The sequence below is a fragment of the Podarcis cretensis genome, assembly GCF_951804945.1.
Source record: "Podarcis cretensis genome assembly, chromosome: 4".
NCBI lineage: Eukaryota > Metazoa > Chordata > Lepidosauria > Squamata > Lacertidae > Podarcis > Podarcis cretensis.
Window position 1 is genome coordinate 33,675,396 of NC_137173.1, and position 16,061 is coordinate 33,691,456.

At 41.8% G+C, this 16,061-nt stretch overlaps 1 protein-coding gene across 4 annotated transcripts in view; it reads right to left on the reverse strand.

The window, feature by feature from the left end:
- The window catches only part of BOC (BOC cell adhesion associated, oncogene regulated), an 85,796-nt gene that overhangs the window by 13,143 nt on the left and 56,592 nt on the right, over positions 1–16,061 (reverse strand). For all 4 annotated transcript variants that reach the window (XM_079973419.1, XM_079973420.1, XM_079973418.1 and 1 more), the window contains 5 exons: positions 6,536–6,682; positions 5,808–5,951; positions 5,093–5,386; positions 3,676–3,948; positions 1,489–1,787 (listed from right to left, as the gene is read on the reverse strand). In XM_079973419.1, the coding sequence (XP_079829545.1) occupies positions 1,489–1,787; positions 3,676–3,948; positions 5,093–5,386; positions 5,808–5,951; positions 6,536–6,682 (1,157 nt within the window). The remainder of the gene's footprint in view (positions 1–1,488; positions 1,788–3,675; positions 3,949–5,092; positions 5,387–5,807; positions 5,952–6,535; positions 6,683–16,061) is intronic.

Below are 16,061 nucleotides of genomic sequence, written 5' to 3' on the forward strand. Positions count from 1 at the left end.
TTCCGTGAATGTGACAAAGAGGGAGGCATTTTTTTGCAAATATCCCCTTACCTGGAGCAGATGGGGGGTGGGGACATAGGGGACTGGAAAAGGATGAAGAATCGCTGAAAACTATCATCCTCACATTCCATTGGTAAAAGGCACTTATAGGCTACAGTGCCTTCTTTGAATTGGAAACAACCCTACAATTTTGTCCTAAAAAAGAAAATGGAACATCCTATTTTGCCTCCAATAGGAAAATGAGACCATGCCATATTTATCACAGATAGTTGTAGACAAACCTGCAATCTGAAATGAGCAGAACTACTTGTCTACCGGCAAATGACTGAATTCTGGTATTTGATACCCACTGCTACTAACGGCCTCAATCAATTGACATATGAGGTAGGTACCACTTCTCCATTCACCACTATTCCCATCTCCCAAGGAATATGTAATCACAATGTTATAATTTGTGTTGTGGATGTGCTGAACAAAGCTGCACAGGGTTAACGAGTTTTCAGTGCCATCTTTAGTTAAAAGATTTCTAAGCAGTACAGGTTATTTAGTTAGCACATGTAGTACACATGGGCACTCCATAAACTGGATGGTATCCAATGCAGAATACATCCACTGAAATGAATTAACATTACTTAGCCCTATCCATTGTTTTCCATAAGTCATATCTGAGTATGACTTAGCTGGATAAAACTCTCTGAAATGCACTTACACCTCAAGTAAGCACATGTCAGAATAGATTTATTGAAACGAGCTATGATATAAACATGTTTATTCAGAATTTGGCTAAACCCAGCTTCTCCTTTACATAAAGCCCATTTCAGGGTGTCTGTCTGGTTACCAGCCACGCAAATGAAAGTGATAGCAGGGTTAACAGGAACAGTTTCCTTCTGTAAAGACCTTTAAGATACAAGAATCTCCAGCTGAGAATTTGCTCTGTGCTGGAAACATATTAGTCCTAAGTGCAGTGACCCATGGTGACTCCCTCTGACCCAAGAGCCTTCCAGGTGAAGCGACTGAAAAAAGAGAGACCACAACCAACGAACAAAGCAAGGAAGGTACATGCAGCAAGCTAAGATACCATGATGGTCTGGAATCATTACTTGACTGGAATCTGTCTTATGGTAAGGATAAGTTCATCAAAAGAGGAGGGAGGGTAGTGGGAGAGGGAAGAAATGCCCCAGACTAAGTAAAGTATATGCATAATCCCAGGGTTATGTACATCCTGGGTTTGCTCCTGTTCACTGATACATACATCTCTGCAGTTCTCTCTCCCATGCTGATCTCAAACTTGCACCAAAGCACCCACTTCCTTATGCTGCTATCACTCACTGAAATTCAGAGACCGCACACTGGACAAATATCCTGCCCATCCAAAAGATGGGCTGCTGCTACCTAAACTGGCAAGAAAGTGTAAGCTAAACAGAGCTTTCCAGAGAAATTGTAATTCAGCATCATTATCAGAAATCAGTTAAAAAGGAATGTGCTAACCTTGCGATGTTTTACAACATAGTAGAGGACTGGGGCTTTGCCATCATGCCGTGGTTTCCACAACAGCTCATATGAATCCGTTTTAGTAGTCCGGGGAGAGCTAAGGATGACAGGGGCCTCAGCTGGAGACACCAACTCTTTGGTAGTACATTGAACAGACATGGATGGTGTCGTGGGCCTGGGTCTTAGGAAGTTTGCTTTGTCTTTCAGCATTTTTTCACTGTTGCTAAGCAGGGTAGGTGACAAGGCAGACTGAGGTGAATGGGCAACAGAACCTTGCTGTGGCATCAGAGTTGTTCCTAGAAGGCAAGAGAGATGTTTTGAACAAATGCTGGAGCACTAACACATGTCTTAAAACTGATACCCACTTACTCCCAACTATCAGGAAAAGGTGTGTGTGTGTGTGTGTGTGTGTGTGTGTGTATCTAGCTTATTAGGGTTTTCTTAGCACTGCAGTAGAATAACACCCATCAAGTCGGGTAAGTTTCCATTCCTGCATTGTGTCTCCCACGGCTATAAACTACTACGTGAGTCTTCAGTTGGCTTTAGCTTCTTCCTCTTAACATAACAAGCCTAACTTTTTCATAGGCTTTTGGCTTCTTTAGAAAATAGAAAGTCTGCTTTAGGTAGCCAGAGGGGAAGTTCTAAGCACCTGGGATTTTGGTGCACTAGACATCAGCCTACTCTTGTCCACACAAAATCCAAATGCTGTCTGAGTGACACCAATGAGAGCATCTTGGCTGGGAGTCCTGGAAGACCTGCTCCCTGCCTTGCAGGCCTTTTCCCACTTGGCCTGGGAGGGTGGGGCCCAGACTGACTCCAGCCACAAAGCTCTTGGCCTGAGGCACTGTTTAGGGGGGTTTATTTTGGGGGGAATTGTTGCTGTTGGTTTTTTTGTATTTTTATTTTAGATCTTCTTGTAATTTCTGTGGAAACTGTTCAGTTTGGTTCTGCCTGTTTAATTTTTTTTATTGTTTATGTTGTAGTTTTATATTTTGTTCATGTTGTAACCCGCCTTGAGCATGGTTTGAACTGTGGAAGAGTGGCATACAAATAAAGTTATGTATGTATGTATGTTAAATTCATTAAATTCTAGATACATCTGACTCAGTCCCTTTACAAATTATGTTCTAGTTGGAGAATTTTAATTTGTGCAGTTTTATTTTGGCAGAGAATGGGGTTTCTAATGAACAAACAATAGAGAAAGAGGGTGTCAGAAAAGAGACATCTGTCATGTTTGTCACAATCACCTATTTTATCACTTCAGCACTGAAATTTTACAAATATTTTGATTTTTGTAAGCTGCTTTTAGTGTTGCTATTGCAGCTGAAGTGTGGAGGGTAATTCAGACACTTAATACATAAGTGAATGGACAGATAAAAATTTTAAGAAGCTCAGTCCATGAAACAGAGCTATGCAGGGAAAGCAACTTTCCCCCTAAGTACTGAGGGACCCACTCAAGATACAACCTGCATGTGTTCAGGTTCATTTCTCCAATACTCTGAAAGCCACACATCTGAGAAGTAGGAATCTCAGGAAGTTCCTTTCCAGATCAGAAACTAACTTGAGCTGCATGACTTGGCATAAACAGAGAATGAGCAGCCCCATGTATAGACAGAAACACCCCTAATACTAATAGCAATGAGATACTATTTAGGGAAGTTTTTAATGTTTAATGCTGTATTGTGTTTTTAATACAGTGGTGCCTCGCAAGACGAAATTAATCCGTTCCGCGAGTCTCTTCGTCTAGCGGTTTTTTCGTCTTGCGAAGCAAGCCCATTGACGGCTTATCGGCTTAGCGCTATTAGTGGCTTAGCGGCTTTTAGCGGCTTATCGGCTTAGCGGATCAGCTGATAAGCGGCTTAGCGGCTTAGAAAAAAGGGGGGGGGAACCCGCAGGAACTCGCAAGACATTTTCGTCTTGCGAAGCAAGCCCATAGGGAAAATCGTCTAGCGGGTTTTCTGTCTTGCGAGGCGTTCGTCTTGCGGGGCACCACTGTATTCGGTTGGGAGCCGCCCAGAGTGGTTGGGGAAACCCAGCCAGATGGGTGAGGTATAAACAACAACAACAACAACAACAACAACAACAACAACAACATTATTATACTTACGTTTGCTGTTCAAAGTGCTTTACAATTATTATTTCATTATCCCTATATGAACCTTTTGAACTTCACTTTGGACTTACCAGGCCCAGTAGTCCTCAGCTGAACCATAGCCTGTGCACTCCCAACTTCATTCTCTGCCATGCACTGATATATCCCTTCATCCTCAGGCCCCACACTGGAGACATGTAGGGCCTTGCGAGAGAGTTGCATTCGGTGGCTGGAGAAGAGAGGAACTGCATTACGCAGCCACACAACTGATGGCTGGGGGTTCCCCCGAACCTTGCAGGTGAACTTTGCACTTTGACCCCATGAGATGATCTGCTGAGATAGTTCCATGACAACCTCCGGGGGTTCTGAAAAGGAAACAGAGTTACAATTCAGGTGTGAGAATGACCATTCACCTCTGAAACAGGCAGAACTGAAATATTTGTAGCTATCCTCCTATGTTGCTGTGTTATAAAAGGGTTTATGAAGACAGCAATACCCAAACCTATTTATTCTTGTGCACAGCCATTAAGTGTCCTATAAGTAGATCCTTCATGTATTTCAAAAGTAATCTTTAGGAGATCATAGAATAATAGAATCTTACGAGTTGGAAGGGACCCAAGGGTCATCTAGTCCAACCCCCTGCAAGGCAGGAATCTCAGCTCAAGCATCCACGACAGATGGGCAGTCACTATGCTCTTCTACGACCACAGGCTCTAGACTGGAAAACTAATGGACCTCTCCATTAATTAAATCTCTTCCAAGAGCTCCCTGATACAGGTTCTTGAGCAAAGGACCTAGGTAAAACCTTCATGTGTTGAATTCTGTAAATCAACTCCTTCAAGAACAATTGCCTGTTTTCTGTATTTCTTTTATATGCATGTACACCAGGTAATCCTATCAAATTGGGCTTATTATGCAGGTAGATGAAGCAGCCTTCTTGATTGGCCAGGGATTACTTAGCCTGCATTAGCTTATAGCCCAGACATTTATTTCCTTTAAAAAGGAAATGCCTCTGTCTTTTTGCTTGATCATTTAGCTTGGCATACTATATGTTGATATCTCTTTAATTTATTTGTGAGAGACTCAAAGGACCAAATTCATCCAAGGATCTTTAAATTACAGTTCAGCTAAAAGCACATGACTGCTTTTCACAGCACATTCCATCTAGCTTAGAACATTTTTAGTTACTGAATACAATTTTCTGTCTTTTGATTATATTTATGTTTGTGCGCCTAGAATTACTGTGCCTCAATAAATAACTCAGTTTTAATCCTCTGGCTCTTTTTTGGAAAGTCAAAGCTTTGGCTCTGCCCTCAAAGCTTACTTAGGCAGTTATTAGGAGTTAGGCCCCTGAGTGAAATCTAAACTGGAGGGATTTTGCTTGTGAGCATTAAATTTCACCTCAAAACCAGTTCTGAAATATATGACCATGTGAGCAGTCTCCAGACCATGGTTATAGCTGCTGGGTCTAACAGGAGAGAAGAGGGAGGAAAATGAAGTTGTACTCACCAAACACTTGAACATTGTAGAGAATGAACGCTGCCGCAGCCTCACCCATGCCATTGTCAGCCATACAACTGTAGGTCCCCGAGTCTTCCTCACTGATTGCATCAATTAGGAGATTGCTGAGAAGGAATCGAGTCTTGTTGTAGCCAGAGACATTGGAGCCATCCTTAGCCCATGTGACACGTGGAGGTGGAATCCCACTAGCCACACATTCAAGGATTAGAGTTTGACCCTTAGTGACAATGATGGTCTGAGCCTCTGGGGGATAAATTATGCGAGCTGCCTCAGCTGTGGAGCCTAGTGCCAAGAGAGAAATCAGTGAAACAAAAGTAAGACAGTCTTGTAGAACAGGACAAGGTGCACTATGTAAGCAGAAAAGCCTATTGGGGTGAAAAAGCCACTAAACAGGAAGTTTCACCAACTGGAATTTCACCAACTCTGCTATCAACAACTTCATCACTCCATATATAATACCAAAAGCAACAGAAAATGTACAATGAAGCCTTATGCTTGTGAGATAAGCTACTGCTACCTGCACTGCAAGAGGATACTTTGAATTTAACACTCCTGTATAGAAAGCAAGCTCTCAAATATGAAGGGCTTGTGTAAAACGTGCAGTTTAAGAAAGGACTGCATTTGGTGGCACCTGCAAAATGGGACCACCACCTTAAGACAGCCTGAAGCCAGTGAACCCAGATATTTGGAAGAAGTGACTTACGTCTCACACGGAGTTTCTCGCTAGACACAGATGTTTTTACTTCCTGGGTGATAGGGTTGTAGGCCGCACATTTGTAAGTTCCCTCATCGTCTTGGCTTGCATTGACTATCTGAAGATTCCCAGATGGCATGATCAGATAGTTATCTGTTAAGATAAAGGAGCAAGAGATTCCTAAGGCAGGGAACAGCCATATTATACAATTTCTAGCATACTGTAAACACAAAAGGAACATTATTGAATAATAATAAGAGGAGCAGAAGAAGTTTCCAGCTAAGATTGAGAGAAAGAAAATGGTGGGTGGTTGGAAAAATGGAATAAAAAGATTGAGTTAAAAAAAAAATCAGCTTTAATTCTCATGGCAAACCTGGTATGATAATTAGGACATCATTTGGTTTTATTATTAAAATAAGGGATTCACTCATCCTCCAAGCACTTCCCAGCTTTCAGATATTTCTTTCACAGGTATATTTTTAGTGCTTCAAGAAAGTTACAGGACAGTCAAGAAATTGCTCCTGGGTGAGGACCGAAATGTGGAGTCATGAAAAACCATGTCTACTATACAGAAAGCCATAGCCCTTAAGAGAACTCAGAAAAATGATTGTACAGATCAGCCCAAAAGGCACAGTCAAAAGGTGTAGAGAGGGGTAAAAACTGACTAGAAGGTAAGTGAGATATAAAGCAGACACCAATTCCAGTTTCTCTTCCTTTGTAAGTCAGTCACAACTCACCTCTGGAGACCTCCAGCCATTCATGTTTTACACTGTAGCGAACCTGGGCCTTTGGGTGGCTTTCAGGAAGATCACAGGCAATTACAGCTGTATTTCCCTCATCAACTTCTATCACATGCTGGCCATCGTATTTGAAGTCTTTGAGATCTGTTTAAGAGGATAGCAACAGGATCTGTTAAAAGCTGAACTGCTGGGCTACACACATGGGAGAAAAGTAACAGTGGTGGACAATGTAAGTAGATTAAAAAGAATCACAAGGGGGGATGCTCAAGGATTTGCATTTATTACAAACTGAGGAAGCTTATATCCTTTTCATGAGATTATATCACAATCTCATGTACTGTCAAAAAACTCCAAGAACCATAGCATATGCAGGTGTCTCAAATATGACCATTTCTTATGCCCCAAGTGCTCATTCTTTCCTAACCTCCTGATCTTAAACCTAGAAATAAAGAACAAACTGCATGCTGGAAGGTAACATGGGGTTCTAAGCTCTCCATTTCCTTTGCAATACTGTACTATTGTAGAATGCTTACTTGTAAGAAGTGCAGGCGGACAAGGAGGGTACTTAATCTTCCCTCTCTCCTCTCCCACCCTCCACATTCAGTCCAGCAAATTTTAAATGTCAAGTTTTAAATATTTTTCTTCATCTGGGCTCCACAACAAGCCTAGGCAGGAGAAACATGGCCTGGGTGGGATGTTTTCAGGATAGAAATTGGATGCACAGGAGGAGTTACGCCACACTGCCATCTGTCTTCCAATCTCCCCTTTGCAAATAGCTCCAATATTCCCATCACCTTGATAATATGTGGGTAGGACGACGCTTTTGCCAATGTGATACCTAGTTCACTGATATCAATAGGATTTACATGCAAGTGTGCTTGAGAGTGCAGCCTTTGTGTCTCCAGGAGTCATTTGGGGAGTTTCCTGTAGGCATGGTCCTGTTTTCATGGTGTACAATGGATGTACGTATGCAGTTGCTGGGCAAAGGCAGTATGCCACTAAGCAAATCATAATGCCTCTGGATTGATTGATTGATTGACTGACTGACTGATTGACTTTTAACTGAAACAGATTGAACAGCCCAACTGATTTTTCACTTGTCATCTTCTGTTTTCTTTATTCTTATAACTATCTAATTTCTCCGCCACATCAAATAGGAGTGTAGACTAGAGCTGATCTCTTTTTCAAAAAGGTCAGCAGAATTATTGAAATTATCCATTATGACCATATGATTTCCAAATACATTGCTTTGCAATTTACTATCTGGTGAAGCCCTTTTAGCACCCGAACACACATACACAAACAATCAATTTGGAATGGGGAGCTATGTGCTGGCAGAGTGATGCTAGTGTCACTCCATAGGTGGAGGCTGACACAGCTGTTCTGGCCTGGGCAGTTGGAGACCTCCATTCCTTACAACCTACTCCGCAACAAGGCAAATCAGGCGGTTCAATTCTGCCCTAAACTGCTAGTGTGGGAAGCAATCTAGGATATTCCATAAAAACTTAGCCCACTACCGCAAACCCCCCGGAACAGATAATTAGTTCTCAAAACAAACCGAGACTTTTATGAAGGAGGAGTCAGTTTCAAAGTGCATTGCCATAACCATAATAAACAAGCTTAAAACTTCATTGTTGTTCAAAACAGAAACCCCTATCAACAGGGAACAGTTATTCAGCTTTGTATGTCTGTAATCAAATTGTAATTGTTGAGAATACTTGTCCTAATGTTCTACTGTTATGAACCTTGAGAAAAAGAGAAATATAATGGGTTTTCAGATATACTTGCAAAATTAACATTAGAGAGCAAGAGAGAGAGAGAAAGGTTTCTTATTGAGGTCTACTTTGTCTGCTAAACTAGTTGGCTGCACTATGCTCTGGGCTCTTAGGAGCAAAACAACCAACAAAGAGGTCCTTTAAAAGTGAGAATGAGTATACCAGATCAAGAGGGATGGATCAAGTTTCATTGGAGAAGGTATTTGACATGACACCTGCCTTTGCTTGCCTGCCTGCCAGTACATTTGAGAAATCCATTAGGAGGGAATGTTTGCACAAGTTCTCACCACAACCAGCCAAAAAACCCCCAACAACCTCAGCCTTCCTTCTTCCTCTCTTCCCTGCTGTTTTCTCTATTACTGTGTCTGAACACTTCTTAACCATCTGCACAGGATTTCAAGAATCAGGTGCCCAAAACTGAAACTTCTCATGAAGTTGTCATATAATAACAACTTTCTATTTCACTGGTTCTTCCCCTAGTAAACCCCTTTCCTTATCTAGCAAAACATAACAGTATCTCAGAGATACAATGCCATCTTTACCAAGGACTTACAATGCAAAGTTCCGTGGGGCAATGCAATGAGGGCCTGAGTGACCTACATATAATGAGTGGTATTAGAACTGTGATTCCCAATGGTGAGGCAGGATCTACCAATATGTCATGGGTGTTTGAGAGTGGCTCGCTAGTTTGTTAGCAGGTACTGAAGACTCCAAAGCAGAAAACAGTTAAAGGGGACTCCAGTTCTGGGTATGGGATTACAATTATCAAGTGAGTCACAGGCATAGCCCATCCAAAGGGCCTTTGTTTGATACATATTACATCTCCTAATGATAAAACATGCACAAAATAACTATTATGTTTGGAAATATCAAGATGAACTACTGAAGCCTTTGCCCACAGCACTCCTTCTTGGAATGCCTTCAGTGTGGCATAATCGTTGTGGCAAATATATGCTTCAACCCAGTAGCTATGTGGGATCCTGTTAATCTGGCTTTAATTAAAGAACTCACACCTAGTCCTCATGGTTTCTTGTAGTGCTATCTTCCTCAAACTGCCAAGCCCTGAGTTAAACCAAATGCCCTCTTAGCAGTGGAACCTCCCTGATCCACATTGGGTTTGTGAGGTTGACAGCATCCTTTCTACCCCATCATCCCACTATGATATGGGAAAATGAGAGCTCAGAAGGAGATGCTTATGACTGTGGCTTCAGTAGGGTGTCAGATATCTCCTGATCTACTCCTTCCCTAATGCTTGTGTGGAATTACCGTATATACTCGAGTATAAGCCGACCCGAATATAAGCCGAGGCACCTAATTTTAGCACAAAAAATTGGGAAAACTTATTGACTCGAGTATAAGCCTGTTCACCACATCAGAAACCTGGTGGTGGCAGCAGCGGCGGAGGAAGAACAAGCAGCCCGAAAGGGCTGCTTTCAGGCTGCTCGTTCCTCCTCCGCCGACAGCAGCAAAGGAGGAGGAAGGAGCAGCCTGAAAGGGCTCCTTTCGGGCCACTCGTCCCTCCGCCGCCACCTCTGCTGCTCACAAGAGCAGGCATAGGAGCCACGATTCGGAGAGGCACAGCACAGTACAATGCCTCTCCCAACCACGGCTCCTGTGCCTGCCCTTGCAAGAGGTGGGCGGCAGCAGTGGGACCAACGGCGAGAAAGGGCTCCTTTTGGGCCACTCGTCTCTCCGCTGCTGCCACCCGCCTCACTCAAGTATAAGCTGAGGGGGGCTTTTTCAGCATAAAAAATGTGCTGAAAAAGTCAGCTTATACTCAAGTATATACAGTACTACCCCAGTGCAGCAGCAGGGTGTATGCACACAACTGTGAGCAAGGACCTCTCTGCACATTCATTTGGTTCTGATCTAGAGGCTGTAAGTTTGGAAGGCGGTACGAATTCAAGAATTTTGAGAAACAATGTAATAAATAGAAAGAAACAGCTCTGTGCTGCATCACGCCCTGCTCTAAAAACACGTTTGCCAGGTCCAAAGGCTAAAAGGACTCCTTAACATCAAGAAATTAGTTAAACTGAAGGGAAAATATCACAAGATATAGATATCAAGTATTCCTTCACTGAAGCACTACGATAAGAAAAGCTACACCAATACCCCTTACTGCACCAGTTCTTAATTTTAACCTTCGCCTGAAAACTACAAATAAGCCCTTCATTTTCATAAGACTGGAGTCTGTGATTTTTGCCTGCAAAGTTTGTGATTTGGTAGCCTAGGATTCCTGACTTCTTTCATATGACCCGTGCTAGTGAGAGGGTGTGCTGTCTACAGTTGGACTGGATCAATGCAAGTATTCAGGCAGCCGGGACAGCAAAAACTAGAACAGCCTGTGAACTGAAAACTATGGCCAAGTCTCTATTGGCAGACTGGAAGAGTGGAAAAATATGTTTTCTTTCTCTGGGATTTATACCAGCTCTCCAACAGCAAAAGACAGCTCTGGCTCCAAGGTTCTCCCACCCACGCTTATGGAAAAGTGACATGAAATTTCTCAAACAGGCTAATTAAAGCAATATTGCTTCAAAAACATTTTTAAATAAAAAACAGCTCCCTTGGCAGCACGGCAAAAAGCCTCCCCAAATGAAAAACGTATTAGCTGTCAGGAGAATATTTCCGTGCTAGTGCCTGGATTCAAGAAGGGAAGGAGGGGAGAGACTTAACAAAGACATAAAAATGATTTGCAGCAAACATGTTTAATGCTTCAGGAATGTCTTGGCATCATGCAACTAAAATAATAATAATAAAAGTAAAAAGAAGGTGTAAAGGAGTGAACTTCAGAAAAGTGATTAATTCTTTAAAGGCAGGCTGGAAAGGGAGAGCCATGTTTCCACTGGGTATTGCAGACAGATGGGAGGTTAATTCTTCACTCCCAAGATATCGTTGGGACAAAAATTAAGGAGAGAGTGGTGCTGACTTTATTTTCCCATTTCTCTTTCTCATGGGACAAAATGTTAGGAGACACAGAAAACAGTGGTGGGAGAAAAGAGATTTGAAAGCTTGGCTGCTGACATCACACACTTATCTGATCAACAAAATACAAATAGAATCAGGAAAAATTAATGTGCCTCCTGGTGGTCCAAATTCATCACAGCCATTTTTGAATCCCAGAGCCAAGGCAAAGGCTCCAAAATTACTGGCAAAGGATATGTATGCACAAAAGCAGATCCAGAGCTTTAAACAAAAAAACAGCCAAAGTCGTCTCGGCCAATGAGCAGAGAAAGGACAGCCCAACACTTCTGCAAGCCAAGCCACTAGGGAACAACTTTCTTTGTAGATGGAATATAAAACATTTTCTGCTATTACAAGGTTTGCTTGTAGAAGGAAGAAGCAACCCAAGCTCAGTTTCACAAGGGTAAGAATGGCTTTTTCATAATAAAAAAGATTCATGACTTATCTTCTGAAATGCATTTACGTCTCTGCTACCTTTTTTACTTATGTCACTTTATTTTCCCCATGCCCTCAAATTCCCCAACAGGAAAACAGAGAAAATTAATCTCTCATCTATAGGAAGATCAGATTTCCACATCAATATTCTGTCACTTTTATGATACAGTAGTACCTTGGGTTACAGACACTTCAGGTTACAGACTCCGCTAACCCAGAAATAGTACCTTGAGTTAAGAACTTTGCTTCAGGATGAGAACAGAAATCGTGAGGCGGTGGTGCGGCGGCAGCAGGAGGCCCCATTAGCTAAAGTGGTGCTTCAGGTTAAGAACAGTTTCAGGTTAAGAACGGACATCTGGAACGAATTAAGTTCTTAACCTGAGGTACCACTGTACTGGTGCAACTTGGTAGAGTATGCCTGCATCTTTAAACAGTAATATGGCGTAACAGGGATATTCACACATTCAAGATTTGCCAGCTATATCATGTGCAGTTGGTAATGCACAGAAATCTTATTTCAGTTGTGCCTCTCCATACATGTGGGGGGAAATGTAGCCACCTCACTTGTCATGGGATATGTTGCTAATATTAAATATACCGTATAACTGCTCATCTGAAACACACAAAACAAGCACAGGTCTATGTCTAACGCTCTGTCCTCTTGGCCTTCAACTGTCTCTTGAGAAAGCAAGTTGTAATTGTATAGGCCTGGTTCACACTTAAAATCACAGTTGAGAGAAAATTATGGCTTAATGTGTACACGCAGCAACATGAATGGTGTAAGTGGACTCTGCTCTGCACACTGCAGCACAAGAGGGAAAACAAGCCACTGTCTGGCTTGTCGAAGTGGCCAAACCTAGTATCATGGTTTATATCTCCTAAACAGACTACAAGCAGTATGTCAAGAACAAAGCTTGGTTACTATTCATAGTTTGTTTGGAGAAAAACAAAACACAAGCATGGGTTTGGACGTCACAACAAGCCAGACTCTGGCTTATTTACATACAGCACAGTAGCAGGGGAGCAGAGCAAGAACTTTCCAGCAGTGTGCACTAGCCCACTCTGCATTCATATTAAACTATACATAAAAAACAAACTATGATCTAATGTGCCATGCAAAGAGGGTCATAGTAAATTATAGCAACAGCTCCACTTTTTTTGGGAAGAGTTGTATGACGGAGTCTAGCCTTCACCACACCTGTAATTTTAAGCTAGAAAACCCAAAAAAAACCCTGAGCCTTTGCCCAATACAATTCCAAATTATATAGGCTGAAGAAAAACATTTTACCTTGCATCATGGGGATGTTAAGTGCTGGATTAGTGGCCTACCTATCAAAATAGTTTGTGGGGGTTGGGGGGGGGTAGATCAATATCTTGCCCACCTGCCATATCCAGTTCCCCACAGTTTAGCTAGCAGATAAAACTGCCTGTAATTACTACTGCATATTAGCAAGAGACTTTACAACTCAGCTTCAGGATTTTTGTTTGGTTTTGCAAAGAAGAAGAAGAAGAAGAAGAAGAAGAAGAAGAAGAAGAAGAAGAAGAAGAAGGGGGGGGGGAGAGAAGCCAAAGTGAAGAAAACAGATATACAACAAAAAGGCCTAGTGTGTTATTACGAGCTTTGGAGTAAAACAGAGCAATCATAAAGAAAAACTGCCAGCCACTACACTGATGTTGCTTGGAACTTGAAATCTGTGTTCTATATATAAGAAGCCAAGGAGCTCTTAAACTGAATTGAAATGTAAAATTAAGAACATCTGCTGTTAGTTTGCCTTCGGTCCCAGATAACATATTCCTTTAAACTGGCACTGTTCTTTACTTAGTTAGTTGCCATCCATCTTGCCCAAATTTGGTGATTTTTGCAAATCCCCCTTAACTCTGTCCCCAGTTTCTGAAGGACTCAAATCCTACGATGGATAACATTAGGCAGAAGAAAATGTACTAGACAGAAAGAAGTGCTCCTGGGGGGGAAATAAATTGAAAATAATTAAAATGACCAAATCTCCAAATATATTATTACATCAAATTCAGCAAAGGATTACTGTGGAAAGATGCAAGTTCAGGAAAAGAAAATGACTAAAAGCCTCTTTTAATGCAAAGCAGAATATGATATGTTTCACTGGTAATCCACATTTAAGCTACAGGAATACAGAATGGTGGAGCACTTTGCCTGGCTTCCATTAAACTCTGGCTGCATTGCTAACTCACTTCATATACAACGTAAGCAAACCTCTTTGAGTTGAAATGGCTATAATAGCGTAGAACAAAGAATATCTGAGAGAAGAGCCACGTCCTACTGCAGATGTTTAAACTGACTGTTGCTGTTTTGGTGTGACAGTGGTTGTGCAGTCATGCTGGTCCTACAAGTCCATATAGCCCAGCAGCAACCAGCACAGAGACTGGTGCCTTGAACATTAGGAGACTGGGACTCTTGATACACCCACAAAACATCATGGGCCAGATTCTGCTAAGTCATTATGCAATGGAAGTGATCACAGAGACCCTCTAGTGCAGGGATGTCCAACAGGTTGATGGTGATCTACTGGTCGATTGCGGGATGCCCCTGGTCAATCGTGGGATCCTCCCCCGCCCCCCAAAAGGAAAAAAAAAGCTGAACAACTTTGGCTTTCCTAAAAAAAAGCTGAACAACCTTGGCTTCCCAAAGTTTTTTTATAGTGGTTGTAGATCAGTCTCTTGGAAGTTGGACCTTAGCAAGATGTTGAATTCCACCCCATGTAAGTTCATAGTTCCATTATCTCCACCTTTCTTACATACCTAAAACATATCCTCCTTCTGTTCTCAGCTGCTGTGTTCCTGTGCCACTGTCACAAATGTACTTTACGTGTACTTGTATATGTGCAGCCTCTCCCCTGCTCTCTACTGTAAACCCATATCCCCATATGCAAAGACACATCTTTCAGACATCCTTCCCTACCTTGCATATATACATATCCTATCCAGCCTTCCAAACTTGTGTATCACATATTCCATTTATCTCCTCACATGTCTACTATCACCGTTATATAAATCCAGGAACAGTCCTATGTTTTCATTTCCTTCTCTCCCTCGCTGTAATTTTACCCTGGAAGTTCTTAGAGGGTGAAAATGGCTTTTCAACATGGAGCCAACAGCTGTATCAAGGGACTTATCAGATTAGAGGCCCTGACAGAAGCAAAATGAAAAATGAGGTTTTTTGTTGTTGAAAAGACAGCTGCAAATGCCCCCAGGTCCCCAAAGATGCCTCTGTGCAAGGGTCACTGCCCACTGCCACTTTGCAAAAAGCTAACACCCAGGTGTCCAGCTCCAGCTGAAGGCTGCTTTGATAGCTTAATATTCAGAATGGAGCATCCAAATGAAAACGAAGGATGCTTCACAAAACTGTAGATTTTTTAGGTAATACTCAAGAGAATTTTGTTTGCAAAGCAGACTGCCTCTTCTTCTTCTTTGAATTCTTCATATACAATGCTAAGTTCACCTGGTGTTAATTAGAACAGCCAGTTGTTCTTGCTTATGCTAAAACTGGCCCTCTTTCATTATATTAGCAAATATGCTAGTTACATATTTACTGAATTCCACATTTTTTATCATCTTTTTTCTTGCCTCATCTTGCCACAATTACAGTTTTGAGAGGTGTCTGCTGATAAGAATTATATGCTGAAATTCAACATTGTGCGGTGTTGAACGTTCCATTCACAAAAAACATTGCAGCTTGCCAGACCCACCCCTCTTCCTCCCGCCATAGGCTGTTCTGGGGGTTCTCTTTTTTTTTTTTTATAATAATTTTTATTAATTTTCCACACAGATAATAAACAGCAATATAACACAATATAACTTCATACTCATCGGTTCATAACCTTTTTTCTTTGACTTCCCCATACCTCCCCATCCCTGCATCCTTGTTTAATAATTCTTTAGCAACCCTTAAGTCCATTGTCTTAATTCCTTTTCGTAAATATTTCTTAGGTTTTTTTTTTTGTTTACTGCTGCAATTCTTTACTTCTTACCCCCTGACATCTTAACATTCCTCAATTTTACAATTATTTTTAAGATATATTTTGAAATTCTTCCAGTCCTCTTCCACTGTCTCTTTCCCCTGGTCCCGGATTCTGCCCGTCATCTCAGCCAGTCCCATAAAATCAATCACCTTTGTTTGCCATTCTTCCAGAGTAGGTAATTCTTGCGTCTTCCAATACTTTGCCAGTAGAATTCTTGCTGCTGTAGTGGCATACATAAAGAAAGTCCTATCCTTTCTTAACACCACTTGGCCCACCATACCCAAAAGGAAGGCCTCTGGTTTCTTAGGAAAAGTCCACTTAAGGACCTTCTTAATTTCATTATAGATCATTTCCCAG